This window comes from Pelmatolapia mariae, linkage group LG5 (genome assembly GCF_036321145.2).
Source record: "Pelmatolapia mariae isolate MD_Pm_ZW linkage group LG5, Pm_UMD_F_2, whole genome shotgun sequence".
In the NCBI taxonomy this organism is placed as follows: Eukaryota; Metazoa; Chordata; class Actinopteri; order Cichliformes; family Cichlidae; genus Pelmatolapia; species Pelmatolapia mariae.
The window spans coordinates 328,134-344,835 of record NC_086231.1 but is presented as its reverse complement, the minus strand read 5'-3'; the positions used below and the strand labels follow the sequence as shown (position 1 = coordinate 344,835).

Genomic DNA, 16,702 nt, shown 5'->3' with positions numbered 1-16,702 from the left:
TTTAGCTCGTTAGTTGTGTGAATTTTGACCTTTTGTTGTCCCTGAGCCACACTGAGGGTCTCAGAGGAAATTACATCTTTTATTTTATTCTGAAATAAAGTTTCTTAAATCACACTTCCTGCAGCTCTCCGCTGTTTCCCGCCGTGGAGCTGCAGGTTTTCACCCTCAGGGGTCAGAATGTGGCGGGTGGGTCATCGCCAGTGTTGGGTAAGTTACTTTAAATTAGTAACTTAGTTACATTACTAGTTACTTCTCTAAAAAAGTAACTCAGTTACTTCAAGTTACTCGTTACTTTCAAAGTAACTAGTTACTAGGGAAAGTAACTTTGGTTTTACTCAGAATTCTCTTGTTAATGTGTTGCTTCCGTAACTGGATACCCAGCAACACTGCCAGTCTTCTAGCTTGCTTACTTGCCACAGTGCACTGTGCCACCTACCAACAGAAAGGAAAAAATAATGTGCACATTTCCACGAGAGAAATCCCACGCCTGGACTGTCGTTGACCGCCGCCATGACCGCGCTTTTTACATCCAACACAAAAACTGCAGTCGTGGTGCTTTTGATTGTACTCAGAACTCGGAAATTCTGCCTTCTGAATAGGAAGATGTAGGTAACACCAGACTGCAGATGAGCTGCATACAGAGCTGGACTGGGACAAAAAAATCGGCCCGGGCATTTTGACTAGAGGCCGGCCCGCCATTATAGGAAAAATCATAAAGCCTTTGAATGAAAACAAACACTGTTGTGACAGTGATGTACACTGTTCTGATGGTATATATGTATCAATCTATCAATCGTTTGTTGTAAGACTCAGATAATTATTTTTTTAAAAGCGAGACATTTTAAATGAGAATAATAAAGAAAAGTATTTCCTTGTCCCCCCCTTTCCCTGTTAATGCCCTACCTGGCCCCCTGGCAACACTTTGCTAGACCCGCCCTGCACAGTTACCAGCTGTCAGCTACTTAGAAAAGGATCCTGGTGTTATTTGTCTCTCAGAAACAGTTCATAACTTCAACTCATTCATGTCACCTAAAAGGTAAACCTGTTTCTCCATCACCTGTTCAGCTCTGATGATTCAGTAAGGACATCTCCTGGTTTCATCTTCATGTTTCCCTCTCACCACATATCCAAACGACATCATGACCAGCAGCTTTACAGCTGTGGCTCCAGCAAACATCAGCTGATACTAGAAATTAATATTAAATAAATTCTAACAACAGCTGATCAAGCTTAAACGTGCTGCTGTTGTTTAGCACGACATCCGCTGGTTTCCTCTTTCTGGCGCAAAGTGGGCGATAAACAAACAAGAGAGACGATCAGCTGATCATTGATCAGTTTCATGATTGAAGTAGAAACAGCAGAGGGAGGGGGAGAGGATGAGAGAAGAAGAGGCAGCTGTGCAGCAAAGACAGAATAACTCCAGCTTTGTGTCTTTTTCATTCTAGCTGAAGTCCGGGACAAACTGCGTTCCTTTTCACCTCAATACGAAACGCGAAATATTTTCTCTGAATACCAGACGATTCTGTTTTTTAGGGGACGGTTGGCAACTCTAATAATTAACCGTATGAACAAAATAAAGTTCAACATCAGTAACATAGCACCACCCAGCTGTATAGAAACTCCGTCATGCTATCTAGCACACAGTACGAAAATGTCAGCACAACGAAAATAAACTCCACCTAAACTTGGTTTATATCTGACCCAGATAGACTGCAGGTCATAACTTCTTACCTGAAGTTCAGTTCACCTGACACTCGGACCGGCGGCCGCCTCGGGTCTCTCCTCCTCCTGCCTCCCTTTTCCCTCATCCACCTGCTGGCCTCCACCACTTGCTAATGTTACTGAATCTGTGGAAGCTCCGCGATATCCACCACACGAAGTAACGAGTAACGAGCCTATCTAAATCCCAGTAACGAGTAACGCGTTCCTGGTTTTGGCATAATAACTAGTTACCGTGCTCGTTACCACAATAATAACGTAGTTACTGTAACGTACTGTACTTAATAACGCGTTAGTCCCAACACTGGTCATCGCCATGACCATGAAAGTACGACCATGCAGCATTTAAAGCATGGAAGTACTCACATTACTTTGAGTTTTAGTCCATAAAAAGTGATAAAAACATTAGCGTCCGCTGTACACTCTGCGTGGGAAGAAAACTTCTTTTTACAGTGAAACATTAAACTTCAAATCTGAGCGAGCAGCGAGTACGCTGCCACGGGAACGTGACATTCACAGAGAAACCCCTGGATCTTCCCACTGACATGACCGCTGTGGGCAAACCTCCACCCACACACTAAACAGGTGACAATAAATTTAAGAGCGACAGGACTCAGTGCTGCTGAATCTGTGATTTTATTTCTTTTCTGATGTGTTTTACTTTCATCTGTTGGAAAGAGTGTAAACACAAAACATGATTTTATTTTATATGCTGCAGGTGATAGGTTTAAATGTTAAACAAGTTAAACAATGTTAAACACTGTTGCATATAATTTAATATTTGCTTGATGCAAAGATTAAAACAAATAAAATAAGTTTTAAAAAGAGACTTTTTCATTTGATTACATTGTATATGATGGATTATGCAGAAAAATAGAATTGGGCTGAAAGGTCAATTCAATTCAATTCAATTCAATTTTATTTATATAGCGCCAAATCACAACAAAAGTCGCCTCAAGGCGCTTTATATTGTACAGTAGATACAGAGAAAACCCAACAATCATATGACCCCCTATGAGCAAGCACTTTGGCGACAGTGGGAAGGAAAAACTACCTTTTAACAGGAAGAAACCTCCGACAGAACCAGGCTCAGGGAGGGGCGGGGCCATCTGCTGTGATTGGTTGGGGTGAGAGAAGGAAGACAGGATAAAGACATGCTGTGGAAGAGAGACAGAGATTAATAACAGGTATGATTCAATGCAGAGAGGTCTGTTAACACATAGTGAGTGAAGAAGAAACACCCAGTGCATCATGGGAATCCCCCAGCAGCCTACGTCTATTGCAGCATAACTAAGGGAGGATTCAGGGTCACCTGGTCCAGCCCTAACTATATGCTTTAGCAAAAAGGAAAGTTTGAAGCCTAATCTTGAAAGTAGAGATAGTGTCTGTCTCCTGAATCCAAACTGGAAGCTGGTTCCACAGAAGAGGGGCCTGAAAACTGAAGGCTCTGCCTCCCATTCTACTTTTAAATACTCTAGGAACAACAAGTAAGCCTGCAGTCTGGTAACAGAGAAGGTCTGTTACTTTATTACATATTCAGGTTGTGTATCATGTTTTTAAAAAGTAACTAAGTAATAAAGTAACTAATTATGTTTGAAAATAAATAATCAGTAAAGTAACACAACACATATTCAGGTATTTATTCAGAAAACATGTTTTATTTGTATCGTTGTTCAAAATCCTGAAGTTATAAATGAGTTTTGCTGCTTTGACTCTGAGCTCTCACATTTATTATGTATGATTTTACACTTTGCAGGAGGAGGCCTCAAGTGTTTCTGTGATTCAGTGCAGACCAATCAGAATGCTTTCAGAGCAGGGGCGCGGCTAGGCTGGCGTGGAAACCAAAGCCATTTTTTACACATATGTAGGTGTTACATTCTTTAATGTGCATCATATATGTACTGTATAGCCCAGGGGTCGGCAACCCTGGGGGTTAACTGATGGCACGACCACAGCTGGACTGGCCATCGGCCGGGCCGATGGTGATTTTTCGTTTTTATGGGCTGATGATTTTCTTTTTCTCTTTTTTTTTTGTAACGGTATAAACAATGAAAGGTGGTGGATTGGCCAGATGTTGGTCGATGTGTAAAAATAACACATGGCTGTGGCGGAGCTTCCACAGAGGCCAGCAGGTGGATGAGGGAAAGGGGAGGCAGGAGGAGGAGAGGCAGGAGGAGGAGAGACCCGAGGCGGCCGCCGGTCCAAGTGTCAGGTGAACTGAACTTCAGGTAAGAAGTTATGACCTGCAGTCTATCTGGGTCAGATAAAAACCAAGTTTAGGTGGAGTTTATTTTCGTTGTGCTGACTTTTTACCGTCAGTTACAATAACTCGTACTGCGTACTAGCTAGCATGACGGAGTTTCTATACAGCTGGGTGGGTGCTATGATGTTACTGATAGTGAACTTTATTTTATTCATAAGGTTAGTTAGTAGAGTTGCCAACCGTCCTGTAAAAAACAGAATCGTCTCGTATTCAGAGAAAATATTACGCGTTTCGTATTGAGCTGAAAAGGAACACTGTCACGGTCTGCCGAGGCAAGCCGTGTGGGAACTATTTAGGACCAGGAAGCGGCAGCTCTGGTGCAGGTGAGTATTTATTGACGCAGGAGAAATAAACAGCAATGGCGGGTGAACATGAGCAAGAAAACCTAACTGGGCAGAGCTAACAAAACAAACCAGAACAAAGATGCAGGGAGGTCCGGGGAAATACACACAGAGAGACGGATGGAGAGACGCTGGGAGACCGAGGGGAAACAACACAGACGAACCAGCAACGAGGACGGGTGAACACACACTATAAATACACACCAGTAATCAGTGGATGGGAAACAGGAGGGAGACACACCTGGGAGACATAACAGCCGATGAGGCAGGGGAACGTAACCAGGACACACTGACATAAGACAGAGACCTTCAAAGTAAAACAGGAAACACATACACATAATGACACAGACTCAGAGACGCGGACTAAACACAGAGACCTACTACACTAAGGGGATGCACAAGCAGGGAAGACACCAAACAGAGGGAACACCACTAAACCCTAGGAAACCCAAAACAACAGTCATAATACAAAACCATCAAAAGTAAAAGTACAAAACCAAAAACACTGGGTCACCGACCCAGGACCATGACAAACACAGTTTGTCCCAGACTTCAGCTAGAATGGAAAAAGACACAATGCTGCAGTTTTTCTGCGTCTTTACGCTTTCAGCGGCCTCTTCTCCTCTCATCCTCTCCCCCTCCCTCTCCTGTTGCTCCTTCAATCATGAAACTGATCAATGATCAGCTGATCGGCTTTTCTGCCGCAAGTCCCGTCTTTCTCGTTTGTGTATCGCCCACTTTGCGCCAGAAAGAGGAAACCAGCGGATGTCGCGTTAAACAACAGCAGCACGTTTAAGCTTGATCAGCTGTTGTTAGAATTTATTTAATATTAATTTCTAGTATCAGCTGATGTTTGCTGGAGCCACAGCTGTAAAGCTGCTGGTCATGATGTCGGTTTGGATATGTGGTGAGAGGGAAACATGAAGATGAAACCAGGAGATGTCCTTACTGAATCATCAGAGCTGAACAGGTGATGGAGAAACAGGTTTACCTTTTAGGTGACATGAATGAGTTGAAGTTATGAACTGTTTCTGAGAGACAAATAACACCAGGATCCTTTTCTAAGTAGCTGACAGCTGGTAACTGTGCAGGGGCGGGTCTAGCAAAGTTTTGCCAGGGGGGCCAGGTAGGGCATTAACAGGGGGAGGGGGGCACAAAGAAATACCTTTCTTTCTTATTCTCATTTAAAATGCTTTTAATAAATAATTATCTGAATCTTATGACCAAAGTTTTTATCTGATGTAAAATGTATAGAAATCATACATATACCAACAAGACAGACATCACTGTCACAACAGCGTCTGTTTTCATTCAAAGGCTTTATGGCTTTAATACCTGGGGGGCCGGTCTCTAGTCAAAATGCCCGGGCTGATGTTTTGTCCCAGTCCAGCCCTGGGCACGACACGCAGTGAATTAATCTGAGAAGGTGCATCAAAAAATAAATGGCCGGGCCAGCGATGCACATTGCAAATTAGCTCGCATAGACACATTAGTTGTGCCTCTTCTTAATGACGGTATCTTAGCTAACAACCCCAACTACCAGATTCAACTTGTAATTGGCTAAAAATAACTTCGCCTACCGGTGAGAGGGACGTTGCTAGCTGGCAGTTTTTTCAAGCGATGTTGAAATTTCCACATTCAGACACTTCAAATGCTTCAGGAGCTGTCCGCTCAGTGCAGCATCAGCACCACGGAAACACACGGATACATCCGTAGATTCGAGACTGATCAAACCAGAAAGCTTTAATGAGCAGCTGGATTTGTCTCGCATTAACTGGTTGGACACAGAGGACATCGAAATGCAGCTGATTGAACTGAAAAGCTCGACTCTGTGGGGGTCAAAGTTTGCAGAACTACAGACGCAGCTGGAATCCACAGCTGTGCGTGTTCATGGAGCTGCATTTTCACCTGCTGGACATCACTACCTGACAAGTTTAACTGTCTTCAGAACGTTGCAGAGGCCTTATTGACAGTATTTGGCTCTACATATCTGTGTGAGCAGATTTTCTCTCACATGAGTGTCCTCAGGTAGCCGTCTGAATGCTGGACACTCGGAGACCTGTGTCTCTGAGTGGGAGACCAGAGATCACATTAACATGTGTGTCTCTGTATTAACAAACATGCCATATTGGCCCAGTTTATTTATCTTATCATTGTTGTGAGGAGACCATAAACAGCATTTGCATTTTCTGTTGTACAGTTCATTTGCTGTTATGGATAAAAAGTCTTTTTTTGTTTCAAAACAGCTGATAACTATTCGCTGACAGCTGCCAACATCTGTGAACAAATATAATTCTATAAAGTTGTTCTATATAGTGTGTAACTGTTGGTATAGAGAGTTATTAAATTTATTGCTAATGCAATCATATGGCACAGTGACTTCTGAGGAAACTTTAGATGGCACTCATCATCAGAAAGGTTGCCGACCCCTGCTATAGCCTGTATAATAAATAAATATGCAGCCCAATAAGTATAAAATCCAGAAAGCTACAAAACATGGTTCAGTTACAAACACAAGTCTAACTTCAGTTTCACTCTTTTTATTACAATTAATGAAATTGTTTGCTTAAATTTACACAAAATGTCAGAAATGTGCACGTCATGAAACATTTTTCACCAAAAATGTGAAATGTGAAAAACCTAATTTTCAGGATTCGTTGGGTTAACCCGCTGGGCTCCAGGATATAACGGCTCATTTTTGACTACGTTTGATTTTACATTTATTATTCATTTTTTCTCACTTTGTTTGTTTCATTGTTTTTTCAGCACAACCTACAACTGATCTGAAATCACACAAGAACATAAAAACATTCATTTTATTTTAAAAACTTATGCACAAATTTGATAAACAATAAAGTTTTACACAACTATTGACCTAAAAATGCAGCCGATGCATCTGGTGATTTTGGTACAACCTTTTAAGAATACTACTAAAACTAAAATTAAAGAACAATCAGGTGACACAATAAGATGCCCCACAGTACAAAAAATAGTTTGTCCACCACAAGACAGAGGAGAACTCCCACAGGGATAAACCTGCAGGTCTGACAACAGGAAGTGGATCACTCGTCGTGGAGACAGAGTTTACACTGCAGTCTGCCTTTGTGACGTTCATAAGTGCCCTCACTGACACACAAAACAAAACAAATGACTACACAACACACTAACTACACACTCCAAACATGACAAACATCACAAATCTCTCACATCTCATGACTCGCTGTCCATATCCCTCTCTATCTCTCTCTAAAAAAATCATTGCATATATTTTTTTATAACTCTGGTTTTAGTAGCCTGCTCAAAATGTGCTCTGGCACAGACGTGGGCGGGGGTGACACTATGTGATATAATATGTGTTACTATTTATATTTAGTGCTAACTTGTAGCTAGGCTCAAAGTGTTAATGCTAACTTATTTTAATAAACAACATTATCACATGCAAAGCCAGGGAGGCAGGTTAGGGTGCCACCTCATGCCACCCCGTAGATCCGCCCCTGTTTCAGAGGCTTTTAGTGGCAGATGGATGGAGTGCATCCACACAGGTGGTGCTGGCAGCGTGGATGGATCGATTCATTACCGGAGGGACAGCTTCCGTTTTTAGCCTGACAGGAAGTGTTCGTCAGATTCAGGATGACAGGAGCCCGCAGGGGGTGGTAACGGGTTACGGGAAAAGAAGAAGAAGAAGAAGAAGAAGAAGAAGAAGAAGAACTGGAGGCGGAACTACACGGAGGAGACCGACAGTTCCTGTCGGACACAGATTCGGTGAAGCCACAGCCAAACAAACCGCGCGGAGGCTAACAACTAGCAGTGCCAGACCCGCAGTCCCGGCCCGGTCTGGTTCGACCCCAGGCAGCATGTACGCGGACTTCCGAGCTCCCCGGCGCCGCCTCCGGGTCACGGAGGAGCTCGAGGCTCCGCTGCCGCTCAGCCCGCGCGAGAGGAGCCACTTCCAGGCAGAGCTCCTCAATCAGCACGTGCTGGTCTGTGATCCGCAACACAGCCAGAAGATCCACGACCAGGTCTGACCACACCCACCTCACCTGAGCCCCTCCCATCTCCTGCAGAGCTAACAGCCGCGCGTGAGAACACGGGCACAGACGGTCACGGGGTCCGTGTAGTGACCGTTAGACACAAACTGGGGCTGAAACAACATATCAAACAAGCAGCTTTATGGGAATGTTGTCACATATTGCCTTGTTTGCATTAGAAAATTTGGACTGATGTATATGAGGTTTAGCCAGTAAGATTAGTAAATTAATCAAATAAACTTCGTTTGCTTTATTTCCAGGGTCAAAAAAGCCAAACAATATTTTTCCATAACAGAGAGAGCGGTCAGAATAGATCATAGAAACAAAGGCACAGAAATCGTGACAGGAAAGATAAAGAACATAAACAGGACAAAGACACGTGAGGAATCTCTTCTTTCTGACAGGAAACAAAATGAACAGTTAACATCAGTCTTTTTTATATCGTACAAGAAAAGTTCTGGTGGGGTCAAAACGATGAATGATTTTAAAAGAAATTTTCTTTACTGTGTTGGCTAACAGGAGTTTACTATGGTAAGGTCCAAATTTTCTTCCACTCCAGGTCCCAGTCTAATTAGTTATTCCAGTGAGCACTGGCCGCTGGGACACAAGTTGTGTCTTTCTGAAATAGAGTTGGTTGTCGCCGGTCCTGGTGTCGAGCGCACAATTTGACGTCACATCCTGACCAGCAGGTGCAGTGTGAGGTGCATCAGCAATTTGCTGCCAGAGGTTTCTTCCTGTTAAAAGGGAGTTTTTCCTTCCCACTGTCGCCAAAGTTCTTGCTCATAGGGGGTCATATGATTGTTGGCTTTTTCTCTGTATCTATTATTGTAGGGTCTACTGTACAATATAAAGCACCTTGAGGCGACTGTTGTTGTGATTTGGCGCTGGATAAATAAAATTGAATTGATGCACTTATGACTAAATCAGAATCCTTTATTAATAGGAGTAAGAACAGTAAAAGACTCAACTAAATTAAATATATAAATTAAATACAATATATTACAAAGTCACAATAAATAAGAAATATCACTATATAAACAAATAGCTCAATGATAAATATCCAGATTATTACAGAGATTAAATATACATGATTGACATTTTTCACTCTAACCTGTAAAACGTTGTCGTTTTCACTGTGAAGGACGTACAAACACTGTAACTACTCCACCATGTGCTGTGTATTAGATGGAGTTGCACAGAGATGGCCACAGGCAGGAATGACTTCTTGTGTCATTCAGTGGTGCATTATGGGTAATCTCAGTCTCCCACTGAGCGTGTTCCTGTGACTGGCCAGCACGTCATGGAGTGGGTGGGAGGTATTGTCCAGCATTGTCTTTATCTTGGACAGCATCTGCCTCTCAGACACCACCCTAACGGAGTCCAGCTCCGTCCCCACAGCATTACTGGTCTTGTGATCAGTTTATTCAGTCTGTTGGCGTCTGCGACCCTCAACCTGCTGCCCCAGCCTGCAACAGCATAGAGGATAGCACTGACCACAACAGGCTCATAGAAAATCCTGAGCATTGTCAGACAGATGTTGAAGGACCTCAGAGGCTCTGGCCCTTCCTGTAGAGAGCAGAGGTGTTTAAAACCCAGTCCAGTTTACTATCAGTGTGTACTCTGAGGGATTTATAGTCCTCCACAGCGACGCCCTGGACTGAAACAGGGCTCAGGTTTTAGAGATGACAATCATTCATGTGTGCTCACAGCTCAGCCAATCAAATTGGAAAGAGGCTTAGTCCCGCCCACTGCTCTGCCTGTATCCACCTTAGTGCAGCCAGGTGCTGACAGCTGAACACCTGTGCTCTTTTCAGGGTTACTTTGGTAAAGGGGTTCTGTCCAGATCCAGACCGGAGCACAGCATCTCCAACCAATGGGAGCGTGAGTTTACACCTGCACAATGACATCATCTCCGGCCTCCTCCAATCAGGGCTGCTCTCTGGAGTCAGCTGGTCTCTGTTTCTGTTACAGAACACGAAGGCGTGTTTCTACCTGTGGTCTCACAGGCCAGGTTAGTGACACCACTTCCTGTCTATATTCTTAATCACACCACTTCCTGTTGTCGTTTGCTCACACAGTGATGTCACCTTTTACCTCACAGGTATGAGGAGCTGCTCAAGTGGGCGGGGTCAGCTCTGTCTGCTCAGGGATGGGATGAAGAGGCTGTTCATCAAACCCTGCTCAGGCTTTCTCAGCCAATACAAATGGAGGATGTGAGGAACCAGATGGGAGGGGGGGGGGAGGCAGAGGAGAACGGTGAAAGGGGGAAGGAGGAGCCGGAGCAAGAAGGAGGAGTCAGCCCCCAGATGAAGAGGTCAAGACGGGGGTCAGAGGTCGAGCCGGAGGCCAAGAGAAGCTGCAGGTAGAGTGTTTTGTTTCACTGCACCCAGGGTCCATTTAAAAATCAGTCAATTTTAGATTCTGCTTCATTTACCTGAAAAACATGAGAGGACAAATAAAACCTAAAACTAAAACACTATGTCGTTGCTTCTTCGGCTGAATTTGGCCGATTATCATCAGTAATTTGACTCTAAACATCTGTGTAGGCTCACGGCTCAGACGATGGCATTCAGGCCAAAGTTCATAAACGGGTCCATGTGGTTTCTCCTCGTGTTATGGCTCTCAGCCCGGTCAGGTGGTCTAGGTTTATGCAGATGATGCAGTTCAGTTTGTGTGAACCAGTTCTCTGTGAACACCTCCAGCTCAGAACAGGACTCCGACTCCAGTTTGGACTGTGATCCTGACTCGGATCCTGATCCTGCTCCTGCTCCTCTGGTTCCTGGTCCTGGTTTCCTCCTGGTGGTCTCTGACAGTGAGGTGGGTCTTCATGGTGGAGGCTGACCGGATGTCCCGAGAAAAAAAGTCCTTGTTTTAATGATCGCAGGAAGCTGGAGTTAACATCTGATCACTGTGTATGTACGCGCAGACTGGAGGCGGGGTCAGGGAGGTGAGGCGGACACCGTTCTTTCTCTCCGAGTACCTGCAGCTCAGTCTGGAGGAGGTAATGCACCGTTTTTCTCATGTAGTCGTCTTTGACGTGGGGGGGGGGGGGATTTCCAGTTGAGCAAACAGGTGTTTAAGTAGAACTTCAGGTTCAGGTGTTCAGACATTTTCCTTCTTGTTTTTATGTCATGCTAACATAGCTGTGTCGCTAGCCACCACGTAGCACATCATTATATACCAGCTAGCCCAACTTCCGTAACCCTACAAACTGCTGTTTAGTTTTCTGTCTTCATTTATGTCTGAAGTGATAGCAGAGCTGTACGTTTGAATCTGTCAGTCAGAACATGCTATATCATGTTTAGGTGGAAACTAGCGAGCTAACTTCCTGCTAACTTCTAACTCTGTTAAACTTCAGAAATTCTGTTTTCATGGATGCCTGGATGTTAAACTTCATTGTTACACCTGGTAAAGCAGCAACGCTGATCATTTTATTACAGATGAAAGAATTTAGACACCTCCACGATGACAGGATCATCCACTCCCACAGGTAGATAATGGTGATGGTTGTCTGAAGGTCGAGTGGTTTCAGGCTTTCAGCTGCACTGAGCAGGTTTCACAGTTACTTCCAGGAGTGTCAGACACACAGCAGGTCCTACATTACCAACAATCCTCAGCTCAGTCAGGTTTGACAGCGGTGAGCTCCTGCTCCACCTGAACAAGCTGAGATGTCAGTGAGGTGTTCAGAGCTGCAGTTGGGGTCACAACAGGTTCATGTTCTTTGTCTGTGTCGCCCTCAGGCCTTCTTCCTGGTCTACAGTCTGGGCTGCCTGTCCGTCTACCTGCAGCAGGTAACTGTCTCTCTCTCTCTGCCTCATGTGTTTTACTCAAAGCTCCTCCCACTCTGACCTTATTGCTCTACTAACCTCTGATTGGTCAGGAACCCCTGTCCATCGTGCAGCTGTGGAGGACGTTTCGGTCCCTGCGTCCTGATTTCGTCAGCTCCTATGCAGTCTATCATCACTTCCGCAGCAAGGGGTGGGTCCCTAAAGGAGGGGGCGGAGCCAAGTATGGCGTAGACCTCAGTAAGACAAACACACAAACACTTGGGCGGGGGTTGCTATTAGGGCTGGGCCATATTATACCGTTCATGGTAATACCGGTACAATGTTAGGCAACAATAAGAAAATGAAATATCCCGATAGAATATGGGTAAAACGCGCAGTGCCTTTGCTTTCATAAGCACATGGCCGAAAAAGCATGGCAGATCTTTGAGTGAAACGGATGAACCAGAATTGGTTTGTAAAAATGGTGCCACTTCAGTGATGTGGAACTGGTTTGGTGTTTGTCCGTCAGATACACACCAAAGCACATTTTTTTTGTAGAACGTGCAAGCGGCCCGTCGTTATTGCCGTATTTGTCGGACTAAGGTGCTCGTAAATCTGGGAGTAATCTGGGTCCCAAACTCTGTCCACTTCAGGTCCCAAAGTCAAACGAACACTGCAGCATCACTGAGAGTTAAAAACTGTCTAAATTCTTTCATCTTTAATAAAATGATCAGCGTTGCTGCTTTACCAGGTGTAACAATTAAGTTTAACATCCAGGCATCCATGAAAACAGAATTTATGATGTTTAACGGAGTTAGAAGCTAGCAGGAAGTTAGCAGGAAGTTAGCTCGCTAGCTTCCACCTAAACATGATATAGCATGTTCTGACTGAGAGATTTCTGAAAAAATTCAAACGTACAGCTCTGCTATCACTTCCAACATAAATGAAGACAGAAAACTAAACAGCAGTGACGTTTGTAGGGTTACTGAAGTTGGGCTAGCTGGTATATAATGATGTGCTACGTGATCGCTAGCTACACAGCTATGTTAGCATAACATAAACACAGTGAAGCTGGAGGATGAACGCTAACACTTTTCCACTTGATTAAAGTTAACGTGAGGGTTCCCGATGGTTAGGGACAAATGCAATCGCATGGCAGGATGCTGTAAACGGACCAAACTTCAGTCAGGAGAACAACTGAGATAATCCATCCACAATACGAGGTTAGTCATTAATATACTGCAACAACATGGGAATAGAGCAGCTGTGAGAGAATTCAGCATTAATGAATCAATGGTACAGAAGTGGAGGAAGCAAGAAGAATGAGTTGAATAAAGTTTGATTTATCTGACTGCTTTGTTTCGCTTAATGTGCCTTATAATCCCGTGCACCTTATGGTCTGAAAAATACGTATTTGACTTTTTTATTTGGCACACTGCGGTTTAATGTTGCAAAGCACCTCTTTTTAACTTCAGTGGATATTATACATGGTTATGCTCAGGATATGTCAGCCCATTTCTACTGGAAATGCCTTTTGATTAAACTTTCAGCAAGGAATTTGCATTTGCACTGTTACATTTTTATATAGCTTTAATGCACATAAAAAAACAGCTGCTTGTTTAAGTGAAAATAAATGGATGGGGGGTTTTTTGCGCTAGTAAAGTTGTGGAGTTGTATTTTGTCTCGCATCAATTATATCGTCAGTTATCTCGTTATCGCAAATTTTCAAATATATATCATGATAAATATTTTTGGCCATATCGCCCTGCCCTAGTTGCTATAAGTCAGAAAACGTGAATGAACCCCAGAGATGGAGCCTAAACTCATGGGCGGAGTCTAAAGTATGACTGGCCAGGTGTGATATCTGATCATGCTGTGTTTGTTTTCAGTGTTGTACAGGAAAGGACCACCTTTCTACCATGCCAGGTAGCAAACACACACACACAGAGCGGTGATTCTATGGAGGGCGTGTCTTTGGGAAGCATCTTTGCTTTCAAAGTATTTCAGATATTTTCTGTTTTAAACTCGTGACCTTTGACATCTCTGATTATTCTTAGGGTGCATAACTTTGTCTCCATCCTCTTCCTGTAGCTACTCGGTGGTTATTGAACGGGCTGACAATGCATTCAGGGCCTCGCCGTTGCGCCCGTTTTCGTGGCGTTCTCTGGCAGCTCTCAGCAGGATTACCGCCAACGTGTCGAAGGTACACGCCATCAGAGCGATCCCGCATGGACGGAACTCTCTGCTCTTGGTTTCCTCAGAGAACCGCCTGTGTTTGTCTTACAGGAGCTGATGCTGTGCTACGTCATCTATCCAGCCGACCTATCAGAGGCTGAGCTGGACTCACCTGTGTGTCTGAGAAGGCTGAAGGTCCAGGTAAGAAACCAGAACTGAAACTATCGATAATACTCTGACTTTGACCTTGTGGTAATCTCAGGCACAGAGCTCTGCCCACCTGCTGTTCAAACCTGTGAATTGTGAGGGGCAGCAAATCAGAAGAAAGCTACCATAAAGGGGGGGGGGGCTAAAACAGCTCCCAGCTAAAACAGGATCAGATAAAGGAGGATTATTTTGATCTGTGACTCATGCAGAGCTGATGCCTTCTGCACACAGCAGCGGGGGGCGCCGTGGCGACAGCGCGTTTCGTTTGGGACATTTTTTCATGACCGACTCTAAAGGCATCGAACTGGCATCTTTCACTCTTTAGGCAGATGCGTGAACCACTCATGGAGCTCCTCTAAGCAGGATAACATGGAGCTGGAATGACCGTGCCTTATTTTAGACGAGGAGAAGTCAAAATGTTCAAACTCCCTGTCGTGTCTTGATGTTCAGGGGAGAAAATCCCAAAATGTTGATTCTGTTCACCTGGACGTAGTCAGTGGGAGAACCGTCATTATCAGGTGACTTCTTCAGGCTCAGCTGACTGCAGCTTCCCGACCCTATGAACGGGCACCAAACTCGTACCCGGCTTCTGCACCTGTCTCGCTTTGTGACTGTTAGTCTGTGCATTATAAATCAACTGATCATGAACTCAGTGTTAGCTCCTCCCACCGAAAACACTACATCCAGATGAATAGAATCAACTTCCTGAGATTGTTGATGCTGATGTCCTTCAGGTCAGATATTCCTCATTGGACACACATGAAACCTCTGACCACATATCAGTGCTCTGACACTTTAAGTGAAGCCTCTGCTCTTCCTAAACTTCAGGCCTGTGAAGATTCAAGATGTGCACCATTCAGACACTGATGTCATCAGATCCTACATGGTCCATTCCATGTAGCGGCTTGGTCGTTCTCCCTGTTGTTCTGACCATGTCCCACCAGGACGAGACCCTGAATCACACCTCGAGACAGTCCTGGAGCCAGTGTGGAAGGACCCACGTGACCTTTGAGACAGGTGGAAGTAGTGTTCTAACACGCTGCCTCTGAACCTGAGAGCCCGATGAGCCGTAGAACATGGATGTAGAAGCAGTGGTTGCCATGGAGCTGAAACCCAGGGTTAGGAGCTGCTTCCATCCCAGCATTTCGGTTTTTAGGTCAACTTCATGCAGCTCCACCCCTCAGTAACAGCTGAGGTCATTAACGTCCATCACACTGACCAACACTTCACGAGAAGTGTAAGGGGTCAGTAAAGCTCCTGTTTCAGCAACACTGACGTATCGACCTGTTATCAGGAATGTTAACATGTTAGCATGAGCTACTTAACTAAGAGCAATTACCCGTTAGCCACGTTAGCCATCTGCAAATAAAGAGTGAGACTGGAGCAGAGCAGCCAATCAGCCGAGCAGGGCTGAGGAGGACTCATGTGACTCGATGAATAGAAGCTCCGCCTCAATGACCAAGTTGCTAGTAATGGGGGCAGGGTTTAGGGTTGCCTGCTGGTGAAACACTTTGGTGATGTAGTTTTGTCTCCACAGGAAATGATCGTCAGCAGGTGGGTTTCCTCTAGAGAGCGAGCAGAGCAGGATGACATCTAATTGGCTGGCGTGAGACGCTTATGAGGTCATGAAATGGTGATGTCACATAAAAGGTCATGAGGCGTCAAATAGAATCTGTGTTTTCCGTTAAAAGACTTTAATGACTGAAGAAAGAAGAAATGTGAGCCCTCTGCCAGCCTCTCACCCTCACCTGTCCGGCTCCATGACAGGTGGTGATCAGCTGAAAGGTGTCAAGGAACAGTCATTCACTGACCTTTGACCCCAGGCCTTCAGGTACATGATTGGACCTGAATGCCTGTGTTTGTATGAAGTTCACGCTTTGAGTTTTTACTTGCTTTGTTGAAATGCTGCCATACCTGTGCGTTGCAGGTGACTTTTCTGTTTCTAATAAAGGTGAACACACCTGAATCTGCCTGTTTGTTGTGACTTATGTATCACTGCACCACAGCACACTCATCATTTCCACACAGCGATGGTTTGTTTGAAGGGTTTTATGTTCTGACCGTGCAGATCAAAGGACGTAGAACCTCTTCGAGAACTCACGTGAGAACAGGTGTGACTGAGTGTCTTTAAGTCTTCATCGTGATGATGATGACAGCAGGTTCCCTCTGCTCTGCGGCTCCATCATGGAGCTCATTTCTCTC

At 44.6% G+C, this 16,702-nt stretch overlaps 1 protein-coding gene across 3 annotated transcripts; it reads left to right on the top strand.

The window, feature by feature from the left end:
* The first annotated feature begins 8,038 nt into the window (after nucleotides 1-8,038).
* Nucleotides 8,039-16,641, top strand: tsen2 (TSEN2 tRNA splicing endonuclease subunit). Of its 3 annotated transcripts, XM_063473283.1 has the most exons (12): nucleotides 8,039-8,342; nucleotides 10,166-10,232; nucleotides 10,323-10,362; nucleotides 10,453-10,713; nucleotides 11,054-11,168; nucleotides 11,278-11,352; nucleotides 12,092-12,142; nucleotides 12,232-12,376; nucleotides 14,008-14,044; nucleotides 14,210-14,321; nucleotides 14,405-14,494; nucleotides 16,038-16,641. In XM_063473283.1, the coding sequence occupies exons 1-12, from the start codon at nucleotides 8,178-8,180 to the stop codon at nucleotides 16,095-16,097; spliced, it is 1,218 nt and encodes a 405-aa protein (XP_063329353.1). In that variant the 5' UTR covers nucleotides 8,039-8,177; the 3' UTR covers nucleotides 16,098-16,641. The 3 variants fall into 3 exon arrangements, 2 of the variants coding, with proteins under 2 accessions (XP_063329353.1, XP_063329354.1); XR_010093894.1 differs by lacking the exon at nucleotides 16,038-16,641 and having other exon boundaries at nucleotides 12,232-12,329; nucleotides 14,008-14,116; XM_063473284.1 differs by lacking the exons at nucleotides 14,405-14,494; nucleotides 16,038-16,641 and having other exon boundaries at nucleotides 12,232-12,329; nucleotides 14,008-14,321.
* The last annotated feature ends 61 nt before the right edge of the window (nucleotides 16,642-16,702 follow it).